Source organism: Strix aluco, chromosome 2 (assembly GCF_031877795.1).
Source record: "Strix aluco isolate bStrAlu1 chromosome 2, bStrAlu1.hap1, whole genome shotgun sequence".
In the NCBI taxonomy this organism is placed as follows: Eukaryota; Metazoa; Chordata; class Aves; order Strigiformes; family Strigidae; genus Strix; species Strix aluco.
In genome coordinates this window covers 6,285,152-6,303,667 of record NC_133932.1, presented here as the reverse complement: position 1 = coordinate 6,303,667, position 18,516 = coordinate 6,285,152, and the positions used below count along the sequence as shown (strand labels likewise).

Sequence of the window (18,516 nt, the reverse complement as noted above, 5' to 3'; positions counted from 1 at the left end):
AAACACCTTCGGTTCTTTTTCTTCAGCTCGCCCGTGTCAATTTTTGAGGAAAGCTGCAAGTGGGTGTGCGGAGAGAGGGCGGGAGGGCGGGCGGGGCGCGGAGCCGGGCCACCTCCCCTCCCTCCCCGCCGCCCTCTTTCCTGCCGCCGCTGCCAGGAAGTTGGAGACGGGGCAGCGTCGCTCCCCGCTGCTCCAGCCGGGGCTGGGCAGGGTTGGGGCGGCTTCCTCTGGGCGCGGGGGACCTGCCATGGGGACGTAGCGGGCCGCGGAGCCATGCGCGGCCCGGCGCTGCCCTGCAGCTCGCTGGGGACGGTAAGTCACGGCGGGGGCTCCGGTCCCGCAGCGGGCGGCTTGCGGGCTTCCCCCCCCACCACCCCACCCCCCGGGGCTGCAGCGCGGTGCCCGCCGCGGAGCTTTGGGTCCCGAGCTGCCTTCGCCCCCTTCTCGCGGCCGCGGGGCTCCTCACCGCTCCGGCTCTGCGGACAGCCCGCCTCCCGCTCTCCGCGGGCTTTGGCTTCCCTCACGGCAGCCCGGGAGCGGGGGAGCCATTTCCTCCTGCGGGGGGGCGAGGCGGGCGGTCGTGATGAACGGGGAGGCTGCCCCGCGCCGACCGGAGCGGCGACAGGCGGCCGGGAAGCGGAGCCGCGCCTGGCCCGCCCTCCCCTGGCCGCCTGCGGTGTCACCGCGCTGCGGGGCTGCCGAGGCCGGCGGTGCTCCCTCCTTCCCTGCCCGCCCACCGCTGGGCGCTGGGTTCGCCGGCCAACCCCTTTCCGGATTTTATCCCTGAGTCAGGGCAAAAGCGGCTGGATTTACGGGAATGGCGGAGGATATCCCGGAGCTCCGCTCCCGCCGCCTCGGACTCACCCGGCTCCGCTCCGCGGTCGGCCGCGGGTGCCTACGGTTGTACCGCCAGCGACGGGCTGGGCGCGTTGCTGTTAGTAAATTGTTAGTAGCAGTTGCCACTCTGCGGGCATTTAAACAAAGATTAGCGGGCTCTGCCTACGCCCCAAACTATGGGGTTTGTTTAAAAGCGGGTTTACCTTTGCCAGGAAATCTGCTTTGACCTTTTTGGGTATCTTAAATCAAGATTTTTAAGCTGTCCATTGTAATTTTGCGGGTGAAAAGTTACCTGTAAAAGAAATCAGAGTATTTTACGAATAGTGTGACTGCTAGAGGTGAATGACCATCCAGTATCAGCAGATGCGTGATAAAGCTGTGACAGTAGGGGTGTGGCATCACTTACCATCATGACATAGTAAATTCTGATATAGAAGTTACAAGGTCAGAGTGTTTATCCTTAAATACCTGAGCATCCTGCTAACAAACACTTGCACTTGATGGCACTGGACTTGTGATGTTGGGTTAGTTGTTAATTTGCTGTCAGAAAGCTGTGACTATGCTACTCAAAGTTACCTTCTTCCAGAAGCTTTATTTTTTTGTGCTTGGAAGCTTTTTGGAAACCAGGTAGTAGAGTTAAGGCTAGCACTGGCAGGACAACCGAACTAAATCTGTGGAGTGGGAGCACTCTACACCTTGAGTCTAACTGTGGATCACTTACCATCCTGGGGCCTAGGTGGGATACATAAACCGTCAACTTACATACGGATTTCAAAGCACTTAGCAAAGCTGGGAAGGTGTATTCTGACTTAAGAATAGTGGTCCACATACTCTTCTGTAATTCAGATACTGTATGTGAGATTCATATTATTGGCAATAAAATGCACAAAACCCCATTGGATTCCCCAAATTAATTATATTGTCATCAGTTAAATAATATTCTGGAGGAAGATTGTCCTTCAGTCCTTTTTCTTTTTGAGGACGTTTTTCCCCTCCTATTTACATGTCATTTCAAGTTAATGCCACCACACTCACTCGTTACAGATAATGTTTATCTTTTCCATAAAATAAATTTTTTTTTCAGTGTTAAAATTCTAACTCTGTTGCATGCCCTTCCATCTTCCATTTACTTTCCATATCATCCTATGTTGGCCCTCATAGCTTTTCTTACTTTCTTGATGACCCCTTCTAGTTTTCTGATTCTTTTATGCTTCCTCTGATTCTTCAGAATTTCCTGTGGCATGTTTCCATGCATTTTCTCTTTTCGTATGTCCATAACCTCCATGACTTCTCAGGTCCTCTGTGTTTTCCCTGTGCACTCCTAACTTTCACAGTGGAAAAATTGGCAACTGTCTTCTCTGAGGCCTCTGTGTTTTCTGTCGCACTAAAAAGAAAAAAAAAATAAATGGCAGTTTCGTTTATTAAAGGCAGTTCAGTTTTATGAAGAAAAGATTAAATAGCCATAAGGGTACTTCTGGCACCCTTTGAAGGTAAAGGGAGGAATTGCAATTTTGAAGTTGGAAGCTACGTTATATAAAAATTGAAAACCAAGGCACCATGTGCATTGTAAAAAAGAACTGTTGGGTCTACCATCCTGTTTCCACTAAGTGGCCAATGGCAGGTGTCTACCAAGGGTTTTGAAGCAGGGCAAGTGTACAACAATGAAAAATAAAAATATTTTCCCAGCTTCCAGTGATCTGTGACTGTAGGAATTCCCAAGTTGAAATGGTGTCTTCATTTTTCTGTCTCCTGGGTGTGTTTTTTCTTCTGCTGATGGGTGTGATGATCTCTTTTGGAACCCAGGCATGTTTCTGGCACCCCCAGCACTCTGGCAGGGAGTCCCACACCGCAACTATGTGCTGGCTAAAAAAGTACCTACCTGTATGTGTTTTGAACCTGTCCCCTGCTTGTTTTATGCGGTGCCTTAGTTCTTGCACTGGAAGAGCCAGAGAAGAGCCATCCCAGTTCATCACCTTCGGCCATCCCAGTTCATCACCTTCGGCCATCCCAGTTCATCACCTTCGGCCATCCCAGTTCATCACCTTCGGCCATCCCAGTTCACCTTCTCTATGGCATTCATGACTTCGGGGACTGCTATAGTATCCTCTGCTCAGTTTTCTCTTTTATAGACCAGTATTTTTAATCTTTCCTTCTATGGCAGCCAGTCTGTACCACTGGTCATCCTTGTTTTCTTTCTCTGCATAATATCTGGGTTAATCTATATTCTCAGGATTGGGGACTAGAGCTACAGTCCAGATTCAGTCCTTACGGATTTATATATTGGCATAACAACACCCTCTGTTTTGTCCTCAGTTCTTTTCCTAATAATTCATAGCATTTGATTGCATTTCTGATTGCTTTCTCTAACCAGGTTCATTCAACTTTTGATTTGCTTATTAATCTAATTTTAATTTCTATTTTTGATGACTGTTTACTTCTAGCCAAATAGAACATGTTGATATCCAGGTCTGTGCTAATTTCAATTGCGTGGTAATTTAAGTTCTCACAAGTAATCAGTATTGTCAGTTTGGATGCCTTTTCCCTTAGTTTTCATTAAGTAATCCATTTTCTGCATTAGCAGTATTATTTGGGCTAAAACAGTTTTTGTCATTTTTCTCCTTCTTATCCATTTTCATTAGTCATCACAAAGGGGCTTTGTTTTTATTTGGGTCAGATGTCTTGTGTTCTCTTCCATACTCTTGTCCTCATCCCTGGGTGACCGAGTGCTTCCTTTGAACCCTCAGTAACGCAGATCTTTCTACTGTGGTCTTCGGAACCTGACAGCAGGAAGCACATCTCAAAGCAATGTTGCTACATTTCTCTGTTAAAACAAACAGGAGCACATCAGTTCCAATGAGTGGGACTCAGCATGTGACAATTACCCCACTCTTAAAAAATTCACCTAGTGAGTCACTGTGAGCAGGCTGCAGGCAGAGGTCAAGGGCTCGTGCCCAGCTGAAAATCAATTTGGGATTGAAGGGGGAGGCCACTTTTCCACTCTTCATCTCTGCTAATATGAAATAAAAACTTCTAACTTTATATACTGTATTTATACAGACGTTTTATGGTGTGAAGTCCATGATCTTTATAGATAAATCACACGGTTTTTTTGTTTCTAAATTAAGATTTCTAAGGCATTTCTTCATTGTGTGAAAGCTATTACCAGTCTCCTGATTCTAGACAAGGCCTAAAATACAGCATTCCTCCACCTGATCTTGATAAAATGGAGGTTTATTTATAATAACAGCTCTTGTATCCTTCTTTTGACCTTTCCAGGTTTTAGTGAGCAATGAGAAAAGCTTCCTGTAAATGTTGCTTTAATATACATTTCTCAATGTGTAAAGCAGAAGTTCTGGTTTCTTGTGCATCTTTGTATAGCAGACTAAAAAAAATGCAAACCTCAAAGAGCTTTTGGAAATGGCTGAAGCAGTCAAAAAATATAAAGGGTAATCTTGCACCCTGATTTCTTTGGTAGATCGTTACCCTGAGCAGGATCTCTGTTTTCCTCTGAACTTCCAAGTTGGCTAATTTTTTATGACTCATCAAAAAAGTTTACAGATGACTGATAAGTAGATTACTTGTGCATTGGTGTGTATTGTGTTGAACTCTGATGCAAAGGGAAGTTTCAATTAAGAAATTCTAATGACTTGTAATGCCTTTTATTTGCAGGTAGTTCTTTAGTTTAACAATGGAATTTGCAGAAGGGAAGTCTTTTTTGAGAGAAGCAGTTGAGTAAGATGTTGTTGGGGAAACTATTAAATGATGAATATGTTAGGTGTGCACAAAAAAGAGTAAGCCTCTTAATCTCTGGGTTTTAACAGCACGTCTGGGTTTATAAAATTGTTTTATTCTGAAATTTTCAGCTTTATGCTTTTGCATTAAGGAGTTTTTAAACTGGAAATTATTAATTTGGAAGTATTTTAAATGTAAGCTTCGTGATGAGCAATATTATTTGAATTGTTTGGAATGCTAATACCCGAGCGTCTGCTCCAGCAAGTATTGCCTTCCTGTTAGTTCACATGAACAGGCATGGGGTCTCAAGGCACTGGATGTGGGGGCAGGAGTCACTTCCCACCTGTCTAATTCCGCCCCTTCCCACCCAGTTTGCTTTCTGTGACCGGCCTTGGTCCACTCTGGACACTTCTGGCTTTCTAGGAGAGGGAAGTCTTGTTTCCAACACAACCCTCTCCAGCCTTGCTTTCCCATCATACCTGTGCATCACTGTAGGTGCTTCCTCCGCCCTTCTCCCTGAGGGCGAGGAGCCTTGCAGATAGCAGCAGGGCTACACCTCTGCACAGAGTGCATGATAAAGAGCTCTGGCATCCCTGCTGAATAAATTGGTATTTTCTAGCCTTGTGGACATTGGCAGGGGATAGTAGCCCTGATACGCTGCACTTCCATGCGTTGTCCCTGTGTTTCAGATACTGTGCCCTCTTTCTCCTTGGCCTGAGAAGACTGCTCTCAAATGTCCCTTCTTATTTCCAAGCCCCGCTTCCATCTTTCTTTCATCTTGCTGCGTTCTTCACTTCTATCTTAGCTGGTCCTTTCTTTCTTTGCCTTACTCTTGTCCTGGTTTTGACTGGGATAGAGTTAGTTTTCTTCCTAGTAGCTGATACAGTGCTGTGTTTTGGGTTTAGTGTGAGAATAATGTTGATAACACACTGATGTTTTAGTTGTTGTGAAGTAGAGCTTATCCTAAGTTAAGGATTTTTCAGTTTCCTGTGTTTGCTGGCACAAGAAGCTGGGAGGGAGCGTGGCCAGGACAGCTGACCCGAACTAGCCAAAGGGCTATTCCATACCACAGAACGTCACACTCAGTATATAAACTGGGGGGAGTTGGCCAGGAGGGGCAGATCGCTGCTCGGGCATCGGTCAGCGGGTGGTGAGTGGTTGTGTTGTGCATCACTTGTTTTTTCTTGGGTTTTATTTCTCTCTCTTTTTTTATATTCCTTTTCATTACAATTATTATATTTATTGTTATTATTGTTGTTATTATTTTATTTTAGTTATTAAACTGCTCTTATCTCAACCTGTGGGTTTTACTTTTTTTTCTGATTCTCCTCCCCATCCCACTGGGAGGTGGGGAAGAGTGAGTGAGCGACTGCGTGGTGCTTAGTTGCTGGCTGGGGTTAAACCACGACACTGTAGAGATGTCACCTCACTTGCAGTTCTCGGTGCATGGCCTGATGTGGCGGAAACAGCAGCAAGGGTGTGAATTGAAGTGGTGGTAGTGATTCAAGAATATTTGAGGTTGAAGATGGTGCAGAGACTCCTAAATCCTGTCTCAGCCGCCAAAGCTTTGCATAGAAGAGCTTTTGAGCTTTTGCAGTGTTTTTTTTTTTCACTGTAGCTGCCGGCAGTAAGTGCTGGCATGAGACATAAGAAGGAACTAGGGTTGCCTCACATGTGAGAAGAATGTATGGGACACATAGCTGTCACCCAGAGGGGTGGAATGATTTAAGGATGCAGCATTCTTGTTTTCATCTGCCATATTTTGTTTATTTCTGCAGCAGTTTCAAAAGTAAAACCTAGAGTTTCTGCTGATTCTTTTTTTCCTGGGAAGTCCCTGCTCACTAAAAATGTGAATCACCGGTGTGCATGATGTGGTTTGGTGGTTTGAATTATCATTTGGCTTAGGTAATACATGCTGTCCACTTTTCTATGCAGCACTGGTTAGTAGGTACTTGTTCTTATGGTCTGTGGAATCAGAGCATGTTATAAATCTAACGATGGAAAAATCACCTTATTTCAGTGAGCTGTCACCAATGACTTGAGGCTTCATTGCTTGGTAAATGGGGCCACATCCGGCTGGTGACCAGTCACCAGGTGTGTTCCTCACGGCTCACTTCTAGGACCCGTTCTGTTCAATATGTATCAGTGATCTGGATGCAGGAGCTGCATGCACCGTTAGCAAGTTTGCTGATGATACCAAACTGGGAGGTGCTGTTGACTCTCTTGAGGTACAAGGTGCCTTGCAGAGGGATCTAGATAGATTGGAGCACTGGGCTATGGTTAATGGGATGAATTTAACAAGAACAAATGCCGGATTCTGCACCTGGGAGGAGTAACGCCGGGCACAAGTGTAAACTGGGAGAGGAGTGGCTGGAGAGCAGCCCTGCAGAAAGGGGTCTGGGGGTGCAGGTCGGCAGCAGGCTCAGTGTGGGTCAGCAGCCTGCCCTGGCAGCCCAGAGGGCAAACCGCATCCCGGGGGGCATCAAACACGGCACGGCCAGCCGGCAAAAGAGGTGACTGTCCCGCTGTACTCAGCGTTGGTGCGGCCAACCCTGGAGTGCTGGGTGCAGTTCTGGGCCCCACAACTGAAGGATGTGAAGGTCCTCAGACGCGTCCAGAGGAGGGCAACCAAGCTGGTGGAACGGCTGGAACGAATGTCCTGTGAGGAGTGGCTGAGGGCTTTGGGCTTGTCTAGTTGGGAGAGAAGGAGGCTGAGGGGCGACCTCATCACTCTCTGCAGCTTCCTGGGGAGGAGAAGTGGAGAGGGAGGTGCTGAGCTCTCCTGCCTGGGATCCAGCGATAGGACATGTGGGAATGGCTCAAAGCTGCACCAGAGGAGGTTTAGACTGGACATTAGGCAGCATTTCTTTACCAAGAGGGTCAGATACTGGAGCAGGCTTCCTGGAGAGGTGGTCGATGCCCCAGGCCTGTCAGTGTTGGAGGCATTTGGACAATGTCCTTAATAACATGCTTTAACTTGGTCAGCCCTGAAGTGGTCAGAGTAGTTGATCGTTGTAAGTCCCTTCCAACTGAAATATTCTGTGCTATTCTAGTTTCATGTATTTCCTGAATTTTATGAATTCTGTCATTGGTATAAATCAGTATACTGCTGAACAGCTTGGGGAGCTGCTTAAGATGGTGGTGTGTTTTTTTTTTTTTTTCCCCTGTCATATGAATGATTTTTCTGGAAGGCCGAGTCGCTGGTTTGTGAGTCACTTGTGGTTTGTGACTCTCTGTTCCTCAGATTTTCATCAGTGATAATGTGTTAACTCTGGTTTGATTACACTTAGAGACATGCTTTCACTTAATCTGAAAAACTGAAAACACCTGTATTGTTTTATTTTGTTTTTGAAGGTGCATCTGACCAATTTTCTATGTGTTTTTGGCTTGATCTTTGATGCTTTCTTCTGTTGTTTCTATTGCTGACTTGTCTGACCTAGGGGCTAGTTATATATATTCCCGTGTCGGGGAATTAATCATTGGGTAGAGAATCAGGATTTTGTTTTTTTATTTTACTTTTTATTTTGCTGTCAGGCCATCTGTGTGAAAGATCTTTCACCTATTTTCCTGCAAGCAATCAGTCTTGTAAGACTGTCAGCTGCTGAAACGAGTTTTATTTCTACTGAGTTCTTGGAGTACTTGCATTTATTGTGTGGTCAGCTAATTAAGTCTGAAATGATAGTCATTTAAATATGTGGTTTTCTTTTTCCTGTTCACCATTTTAACATCTGGTCTAGTGAATATGTCTTTGTATGACAGAGTGCTCTGAAAAATGGGGTTTTTGCTTTGTCAGAGTTACAAAGTGCTATCCTTGAGGTTTTAAGTTGCTTTCATGTATGTACCTTTTTCCCCCAAAGCTTTAATTTTGAGAGAGAAACAGGACAGCATGGGGCTGTCATAGCCATCTCTTTTTGCGTATCCTCTCTTAAGCTTGCAACCACAAAATTGGTATCAGCATTGTGGTTTACCCTTATTGGTTTGCTTTGCTTTTGCTATAACTCTCCTAGCTGAAAAAGCAAAAAGAAACAGAACTCTGAAGCTGTGCCTCTACAGCTACACATCTTGCCACTTTCAAAAAAGCAAGCTGGGAAAACATTACAATGTAGGGAAGGTAGTGTAGTAAAACTCTATGTACAGAGATTGTATGGATGGGTTGGGGTGGTATTTATTTGCAGAAAAAAAGAGGAGTTGATTTTCATGCATTCACACCATCCGATGCATAGACTACATTGGCACATGCTCTCCACGACATACCCAGAAGCACTAACACACGTATGTCCAGATGGTGTGGCACTACAAACTACTTTTTGGACAAGTCCATCATACCCCTTGGATGTCATCAGCTGGTATGGGATGGACGTTTGACATAGAAACTTGCTGACTTTAGGCTCCATAAATCTTGGGTCAAGTTGTTTCTCTTTTTTTTTTTTTTATTTTATAATTTTTTAACCTTTTTGTTATTGTGTTTTTTCCTTGTCTGAAGGCATGTTTGAAATACATGCCTAGAGTCTGTTTTTCTGCTGGGCCAACAGGCAGAGGAATCGTGTTTGTGATATGCTGCAGTTTTATTACCATCCTCCTAGTGCAGGGTCTTTTGCCAATGAGTCATCTATGCTGAGTGTAGACCTTTTGGCTCGGACATAAACAGCACATTTCTCAATTTCGCTGCTGGGAATAGCGTCCTGAAAACAGCGTGCAGGGAATGGTGTCCTTCATTATCTGTAGAGGCTGTTCTTTTAACCCTTCGTTCTGCTGTTCCTTCGTGCGTCTGTGTGTACACACGCTCATGCTCTCTTACAGTCATACTGCAGTCGTGCTAATCTTAATATTTCTGTTAAAATTCTTGACAAGTCATCTTCAAAATGAAAAATAGCAAGTAAATCTTAAAGGAATTAAAAAAAGAAAAAAGTGCACATTTTTGTGGCAGACTGCTCAGACCGAATGTTAACAGCTGCAGTTTTAAAGGAAGAATCTATGTTTTATGGGGAGAAGTCGAAAACCTAACTTTCCCACGTTTCTAGGGCTGGCTTGCTCAAGAGGAGTTTTGGAAGCTTTTCTTTACTTTGCATGCAGTGAGATCCTCCTCTGCCTTCTTACTCCAAACTTTCCATCTGGTTTATTTAGTCAGTAGAACCGCAAGTACTGGATGCATTCTTCTCTCTGGAACTGTTTCTAGATGGGCAGTCTTACTGCCTTTCTTATAAAAACATTCTTTGCTCTTGAGTAACTTTCTTGCAAGCTGCAGCATTTTCAAGGCATTCCATCTACGAATTGCACATCACGAAAAGTATTTGCTTTATATACAATCAGTTTGTCATAAAGACATATGGCATATTAATAACACAGATGATAGGCATGAGTTTGTTGGGGCTTTTTGTGGTAACTAATCTGCCTCCACACTTTTGTCAGTGGAGGGTCCTGATAGCAGAATTGGTCAAGTCAATTGAACTCACTGTTTAATAAGGTTTAATTGTAAGTGCTGAAGTCAGCTGTGCAGTCTGCAAGGGGATGTGATGTTTTCTCACCTTGTTTCTCTTCCTGTTTCTTTCCCTCTCTCTCCCTCTGTATTTACAGGTTATCTTAACATTCATCTGCGTGTTATCAAAGGAATCTGTAGGAATTGCTCCAGTGCCATATACATTGCAAGTCCATCGGGTAGCTTTGGATGGAAGAGACCCCTCTAACCCCTTGAGGGGAGAAGAGAGGCAGTGTCTACTGGGACAATACCTACATCCCAGTGAGACTCACTGCTGCATGAGATGCCATGCAGGTACGTAAAATGAGTACAGTAATAGTGACCTTCACCTTAGAGGCATTTCCCTGTCCGGTACTCTCAAACTGTCTCTCTCCTACAGCTACATCAGTGCTCCCTTTCCTTGGTACCTATCCCTACCTGGATAAATTCTCATTCCTTGTCTCTTCTTTTGGTCTGTCAGTGTCCTTCACACTGGTGAGAGGAAGTATACTTGGTCCTTACACCATCAACTTCAGGGTTTCTCTGAGCAATCCATGACTCCCATCCTCCCTAAGACAACGCATTTGCCTTCCTGTCAGAGGTCTGTTAAGTGATTTTCTTGCAGGTACCTACAAGGCAAAAGACTGTGATCGGCCTGACCAGGCACCTGTCTGTCTTCCGTGTGCTCATGGCACATTCACAGCTGTTGATAACACCATGTCTAAATGCTTCCAGTGTACACACTGCCGTATGGGTGAGTTATCTGTAGGACCTGATGAAAATGTGTGGTACTGGTGGGTAGGGGGCTGGAGGGGATGGCAAGATGAGCAAGAAGCTTGGAAGAGTAAGCAATTGAATGGGCAGAAGGACAGTGTATGGGAAAGGATTGGGGACAGCAGGAATAAGGGTTACCAAATTACTACAGTCTGAGACAGAGTTTGCAGGCCTTTTTGGCCTTTTTCTGAGAAGATTAGGGGATAGCAATACCTGTCACTGCATCTCTTAGCTCAAGGTAAAGGAAGAGGTTGGAATAATCACTTCTCCTTTCTTTCCACAGAGTTTGGGCAGATAGTAGAGACCCCCTGCACCCCAAAGCAAGATACTGTATGCGGCTGTCGGAAGCATCAGTATCAGATTGGCCTGTCCGATCTCTTCCAGTGTAGGAACTGCAGCTCGTGTGTCAATGGGATTATTGCCAACTGTGAGTATGGATGGGTGTGGCTCCACTATGGACATACTGTTCTCAGGTAGACATTAATAGCCCCTCCTTTCACCTTCTGACATGCTGCAGTGCCTTGCCCTGAAGTAATTGTAGTTTTGGAACAACTCTTGGTTTTCCTCGTCCACTCTCCCCAGAAAGACTGCCATTTTCTGCCTGCCTTGGCATCAAACCCTATTTTCTATCACAGTTTCTACTTTCCTTTTGTCCTTGAATGGTTTCTTGGTTTTGGCTGTTGTGAGGAGATATTTGCTACTTAATTTTGGTATCTCTGCCTTGCATGCACTGAAGCAAGGTCTTTTGTCTTTGTGTGGATATTTCTCCTGATGCTCGTTGCATTTCCCTCCAACTGCTGGAGGCACTTTTGAGTGCAATGGCTGAAAATACCACTAGTGCCAGTGCTCAGCTGAACTGCTTGTCAGTCAGTTGCTGAACCATCACAGTGCAGTGTTTTAAAGTAAAGAGCTGCTCAGGTAATGCTGAACTGTACTGAGTGGCATTGGGTGTGACCTGGGGATGGTGCAAGTGTCTGGGAGAAGTACCCATGTTAGCTGTCCCAAGCTGCCTCATCTCCAGCCAGGAATCGGAGATCTTAACCAAATACTGTGTGCCGCCATCTACCTTGTACTGTATAATTCTGTTCATGTCCCTTAAATGCTCCTTACCTTGTTGTCCTAAAGCTATCACCTCTTCTTTGCAAATTCTGCTTCTCCTGATCCCTTTCCCTTCTCTTACCTTGCCTAGCGTGAGCTTTACTGTCTCACTGGTGAATTCGTTCCCTCTGGTGCTCAGTAATCTTCCTCTAGGACGGTTTCCACGCTTACACCTGTCCTCAAGGGTCATCATCGTATGCTGCCCTTAAGCAATTTCCTTCCCTCTTGGCTGATGTAGAACTGGTTTTGTCCTGTCCCTTGCTTGCCGCAGAATGCATGGTTCTTTTTCAAGCACCTTTTTCCCTCCCGTCATGCAGCTTTATGTCCTTCCATCACTATTCTTGCCTGCTCCTCCCCATACCTGTTTTACTCAGTCTCCATACTGTGACTTGCTTAGAAGCAATAGCTCTTTCATTTCTTACCCCTTCCACTCACAGCATAGCAGATCACAGGAGTGAATGTGTCCCATGGCTTGAAGTGATTTCTGCCTGCCCTGAACTGACTTCCTCACGAGTCCCAGCTGCTCAGGGACCACTTCTCCCTTGTCTTTGCCTTACTAATGTGATTTCCCCTTCCTGTCATGCTGCTTGAACTTGAGTGACTTTCCCTGCTTTTGTGCTGGAACTGCCATTATCCGTTAGACCAATTTCAGTTGCACTGTAATTTTAGTCCCTTTCCAAGGTTCTACAGAGGTCTCTGACCTACCAGGATAGTGGTACCCTTACTTTTTATTATATTTATCCTCCCCCAACCCTGTCCTCAAACATAGACTGATCCTTTTTCTCTTCTTCAGTAGCAGTTCTCTGAGTTTAAAGAGGGATAATCTCCCACCCATCTGGGAGTGGATTTTTCTCCTTTTGTTTTCTTCTCCATCCAGCTTATGGCTACAGTTTCTTCTTTTCTCTACAGGTTCAAAGAACAGAGACACAATTTGCAGGTGTAAGCCGGGATTCTTCTTGACACTTAGTAACGTTTGCAAGCCTTGCAACAGGTGAACTTTTTTCTCTGTATCCCCCTCTGCTGAGTAGGAGAGAGAGCAGACACAAGCCCCACAGGGGGAGGAAATTTTTCACAAGGCTCTGTCCATCTTGACATAACTTTACAACATTCTGCTTTTCCAAGGCAATTGGGTCTTCCCCTCTGCCACCCCCAGTCTTCTCCATGTAGGCATCAGCCCACTAAGAACCCAAAGCCACTAGCCACACTGCATTGCTCTGCTTTGCAGGCTCGTCTTGACTCGTCTGTTACTTAGGATTGTTGCACATGGCTGGTGTTTTGTTTCATGCGTGCTCACCTCTCTGATTTGCTCTTTCAGCTGCATTGGAGAAGAGTGCTTGCAGTGTCATAGCTCAGTGGCTACCTCACCGACTCCGTCTGGGCTGAGTGAGTACTGGGGGAACTGAGGGACAGTGAAATCTTTTCAGTGTGGGATTTTGTTTTGTTAATGCCTTCTGTAAAGTGTTGTTTTCTCCACTCTCTCAAACCATTATTCTTTTTCTCCCTACCATTTGCACATCTTCACTTGCTGTTCTTCCTCTAGCACTTACATCCTCCTTTCTCAGTCATTCACTCATTTGCCCTCATCCTTTTGTCCAGATGGGAGCCTTGTCCTTGGCATCATTGTTGCAATATTTGGAGTTATCTCTGTCCTCTATGTTGTAAATAAAATAGTGAAGATGGTCCAGAAAAATGGGATAGCGTCGTCTTTCTACTCCTGTGGTGAGTACAGCAGCATATGCAGAGATATTAACTGGGATAGACATCATTCTCTGTGTGCTTGTGTATGCGCACACGTGTGAGGGAAGAAGTGGGATCCCGTTACTCTGCTTTGCTGCAAGGCCAGAGGAACACAAGAACTCGACAGCTAAGCGTATTGGTGCAGTTCTTGCAACTCTGCATCCATGACCATAGCTGTGATTGGAAGTGCAATGTGAGCTCATTGCTGGGAGATGTGCATTTTGCTAGAAAACCTTTTTGAGGGCAGGATTGTGCAAGCTGCTTTCCTGTTTTCTCTGGGATGAGAGGAAGCGAAAATAATTTCTGCTTTCTTTTTTCTTTTTTTTTCTTTAAAGTTTCTTTGCCGCAGACAACCAAGGAGCCAGTATCTGAGGTGAGCAAGAGGATGGGTATAAGATCTTTCCTTCTGCTTTCAACTGTGTTAGCCTGGGATCCAGAGTAACATTTTTCCCCAAGGGCTGTTTTTAGGCCTTATATTTTCAAATGAGCTGAGTAATAGGGCTGTTTAATTCAGAAGTCTTTTCCTGTAGAGGGTGAAGCCATTAACATTTGACATCCCTTCTTCTAGAGGTTGCTTTTCAATCTCCTGGCTTTTTGCTTTTTTCTTTCTGGATGCATTATTTTCAGATAGCTGCTCCTTAATCCCTTTTTCTCCCTATATACCTTAAGCTTGAAGGATTTAACTAATTTTATTTCACTTCAGATCTTGACCCCACAAGCCTCTCAGTGCTGCTTCACAGTGTTCTCTCAGGTCCCATGTTGTTCTGCCATTAAGAGGGCCCAAGCAGTAGTTGAGGCGGGGCTTCCACAGCCTTACAGAGAAGGCTGATGGAAAAGGTGGCATGTGGAGCTTCTAGAATGGTGGTGATTTCAGGTTCCAGCATTACCTGATTTTGTAAAGAAATACTTTTTTCCAGACTACTGTTTTTAGATGCCAAAAGAGAGTTAAACTCCTTGGGTTCTGCTGGAAAGAAATTTGTGGTGCCTTCTGCTCAAGGCATTAGGAAGAATTAAAACCTCAGCACCTGCTCCCCACCTATTTTGGATAAACTTTAGTATGTAAAGCTAGTGGTTCCTTGCAAGAAACAGGTGTATTGTGCTGTTGTGGGTGGTTCTGGACTAAGAAAACATGTCTTTTAGGTTGAGGTAAAAAGAAGTGAAATTTCCATCCTTCTTCCTGAGTCCCAGAAAGAAACAGAATTGTCAGTGAATGCAACACCACCACCTGCACCTCTGCTGCAAAGTTCCCATGAGTTACCAGACTGTGTCAGACCTGCCAGGAAGACGCAGCTTCCAGACAGTAAGTGAAACTCCCCCACCCTTCCCTCCTTCCCCAGACAAATGAGAACCTGATTGTGCAAGCGCAGCTAGGAGGATGTTGGACGGACCTGAGCCGGTGTACATGACCTGCGTGTATGTTCATTGTGCTGGGTTTGTGTGTGTGGTGGGGTTTTTGGTAGTGGGGAGGGGGCTACAGCAGTGGCCCCTGTGAGAAGCTTCTTAAAGCTCCTGTGGCTCCAAGTTGGACCCACCTCTGCACCAAGGCCAAGCCAATTAGCGACGGTGGCTGTGCCTCTGTAATAACGTATTTAAGAAGGGGAACCGGTAAGGGGGAGTTGGAGTTGTGAGGAGGAATTGTGAGGAGGACACGTATGCGAACACCGAGGTCAGTGGAAGAAAGGAGAAGAAGGGGGGAGGTGTGCCGGAGTGGAGACGCCCTTGCAGCCCGTGGTGAGATGGCAGGGCTGCACCCCCCCCCACCCCCCCCTCCCCCATTGGAGGTCCGTGGTGGAGCAGAGACTTGCCTGTGGAGGACCCCACACCAGAGAAGGTGGCTGCGCCTGAAGACGACCTGGACTCTGTGGGAAGCCCCCGCTGTTGTCGTTCAGCACTGGGAGGATTGCAACACGTGGGAGGGACCCACGCTGGAGCGGCTTGGGAAGAGCTGCAACCCGTGAGAGGGAGAAAGTTAGTGGAGGACTGTCTCCTGACACCACGCCAGAGCAGGGGAGAATGGGAGGAGTCCTCTCCCTGGGGAGGAAGGAGCGGCAGGGCTGGCTGCACCCCCCCATTCCCTGCCCCCTGCACCGCTGCAGGGGGAGGAGGTAGAGAAATCAGGAGCAAAGTTGAGCGCAGGAAGAAGGGAGGGGTGTGGGGAAGGTGTTTTTAAGATGTGGTTATACTTCTTACTGTCCTACTCTGTTAAGTGGTGGTGTTGATGGTGTTTGAATTAAATGGACATTCTTTTTCTTCCCCTAACGAGTCTGTCTTTTGCCTGTGACATGTAAGGGGCGAGTCATGCCTCTCTGTCCTTGTCTCAATTCCCAACCCTTTTGTTGTATATTCTCCTTCCCATTCCTGAGGGGGAAGGGGTGAGCAAGCAGCTTTGTGGTGCTCAGTTGCCTTCTGGGCTCAAACCACAACATTCATGCATGGCACAGTACAAAGGCAGAAGCGTTTCCAGAGGCTGTATATGCTAAACACCTATGCAAGGCCTTTCTGTTGTCCCTTTTCCCTACCAGCAAAATGGGTTGTCATATGTGGTGACAGGCTGTCAGTCTTAATGCCTCTGGGATAGTGACCCAGAGCATTCCTTTTGCAGGAACGTGTGGTAGCAAGGCCCTAAGCGTGTGTGGTCAGCTCTGCTCATAACCTTACACAAGAGCATATGGAAGCATTCCCTTTGGCTTTTTGAGTGATAAGAGCAAATCTGGGCATCACACGCGTCTGTGTGCCTACTCTGTAGAAGACCTGAACAGGATGGGGCAATGCACGATCCCAAGACACCATCCAGCCCTGGATTAATTGCATTCTCTTTGAGACTGCAGAATCCTGGTTCTCACACTTTTTTCTTCTCTTTTCACAGACCCTGCTATTCTCTACACTGTGGTGGATCACGTACCGCCATCTCGGTGGAAAGAGTTTGTGAGGCGTCTGGGTCTGAGTGACTATGATCTAGAGCGAATTGAAATTGAGCATCGGCGTTTACGAGATGCCCAGTATGAAATGCTTAGACTGTGGAAACTGCGGATGGGCCATGCTGCAACTGTGGAGCACATCAGCTGTGTTCTCAACCAGATGGAGCTGAGTGGCTGCAGTGAAGCTATTCAAGAGGCTTTGCTAAACCAGAACTCTCCTCAACCTTGCAGCCTCCACAATCATCTTTAATCTATTTCTGTTTTAGTTTCCCTTGCTATGACTCTTAAGAGAGGATCATAACTCCCTTCCTTTCCCGTCTTCCTTTTCTCATACTGCTCTATCTTTCTAACGCTTTTCAGCTGGGTTTGTTGGAGACAGCAGCAGATTATGCTGGAGGAAGGCTGAGGTTTGCTTCTCAACCACCTTGTAGTTCAACACCTTTAAGCCAAGACAGACCTCTGCAACAACTCATTTCCCAAGGAGGGGAAGCACCTCATAAAGGAAGTGGTGTGCGGACTCTGACCAAGATGAAAACAGGAGCTTAGAGTGACTTGAAAGATCAGCTGCTCTGTGGACAAGTTGTTGCTGAAACAGGTGCTCTACCCACCATGTGGTGGGTAAATTTGTAGGGTGACTTGGTTAAGCTGGCTGTTCAGGTGGTCAAGTACTCACTTTTTGCAGATCTATTTTTCTGCAAAATCAGACAGTTGAACTGGCTCACATTGCAGCCCTTTGATTGCTAAATCTGACTGAAGGGAAATGGTGGGAGGATGTGCCTGTTTCTGGGAGCAGGGGAGGATTGCCCTCTTTCGGTATCAACTAGTTATCGCTGTGGCAGAAGAGTCACAGAGATCAGAAGTGGTGGCTCTGTGAGAAACAGGAGGATGTTATCCTTTCCACACCCCCATTTCCCTCAGGCTCAAGAGGAATAAGGATTCCGAGCCACTGAGTCAGATGAGGGGGTTGGTGCTTTTTTCTCAAGCTTTTTTTCTGTACCTAGAAACCATGTAAGATAGCATTAACAAAACACCTGCCTGTGTGTTTGTCCAAGCGCAGAGTGGGAAGGGATGTGTGCGTCTGGGTGAGAAGGTACACACAGGTCGGTGGGCTTGTGTCTACCTGCTTCTCTTATCTCTGAACAATTTGCTGAATCTGATCTAACTGCAAAGGGAACTGTGTATGTGTACATGTGTGTATATATATATATTTTAGCAACTGTTGAATAACTTCACACTACTTTCTGGACTGCATTCTGTGATTGCTGCGTGGGTGTGGGAGCCATTCCAGGCTCTGACCATCACTTTCTCATGGGTATTACCCTGGGGGAAACAGAAGAAGCAAAAATCAATTAGCCTGCATCAGGTGCAGGTTATCCACACATTTGTAACGTGGATTTTTTTTTTTTTAAATCTCTAATCCCTTGACCAGAGCAAAACTTTCTATTATAAATACACTAAATACTCTGGATTAAAATTCATATTTTTACCTCTGCCTCCATTCTGATTTTGTCCATATCGACTTCTCTTCTGTGACTGAGTGGGGGCAGAGGAAGGGGAATAACTTCCAGAAGTGGCCAGACCGGGCTGCAAGAGTGTGGGTGGCTTGATGGTCTCATGAAATTTTTTTGAAAAACAAGTTTTATGAACTTTTGTATGTAAAGTTTAGCTGCCCTCAAGTCACAGGAAACTGGCTGAGGGCAGGAAGTAGGACTGAAATTAAATCCGGTTGCAGGTCTTCTCAGATATTCATGAGTCAGAGGGGGTGCTACTGTATTTAAAGTGAGTTTTTAAACAACATACAGCGAGTGATTTTGTATTTGGCTTTTTAAAGAGGAAAATATCTTTAAAAGAATGATAATCGATTATACTTTAGTGCTAATCTTACAGAAGCATGTTTTTGTCTGAGAAACCAAAGCACTGTGTTAAGACAGAGTAGGAAGGGTCCTGTTCCTACTCTGATGAGAA

The 18,516-nt window shown here is 45.7% G+C and overlaps 1 protein-coding gene across 2 annotated transcripts; it reads left to right on the top strand.

Moving 5' to 3' along the window:
• Nucleotides 1-146: 146 nt before the first annotated feature.
• On the top strand, nt 147-18,037 carry TNFRSF1A (TNF receptor superfamily member 1A). Of its 2 annotated transcripts, XM_074809113.1 has the most exons (10): nt 149-312; nt 10,144-10,339; nt 10,650-10,778; nt 11,082-11,225; nt 12,806-12,887; nt 13,212-13,279; nt 13,493-13,615; nt 13,969-14,006; nt 14,774-14,933; nt 16,500-18,037. In XM_074809113.1, the coding sequence occupies exons 1-10, from the start codon at nt 274-276 to the stop codon at nt 16,799-16,801; spliced, it is 1,281 nt and encodes a 426-aa protein (XP_074665214.1). In that variant the 5' UTR covers nt 149-273; the 3' UTR covers nt 16,802-18,037. The 2 variants fall into 2 exon arrangements, with proteins under 2 accessions (XP_074665224.1, XP_074665214.1); XM_074809123.1 differs by lacking the exon at nt 13,493-13,615 and having other exon boundaries at nt 147-312.
• Nucleotides 18,038-18,516: the final 479 nt, after the last annotated feature.

Coding starts and splice junctions, on each gene's coding strand:
- TNFRSF1A (XM_074809113.1), top strand. CDS start 274: ATGCGCGGCCCGGCGCTGCCCTGCAGCTCGCTGGGGACG. Junction 13,280..13,492: donor ACCGACTCCGTCTGGGCTGA/GTGAGTACTGGG, acceptor CCTTTTGTCCAG/ATGGGAGCCTTGTCCTTGGC. Junction 13,616..13,968: donor GTCGTCTTTCTACTCCTGTG/GTGAGTACAGCA, acceptor TTTTCTTTAAAG/TTTCTTTGCCGCAGACAACC.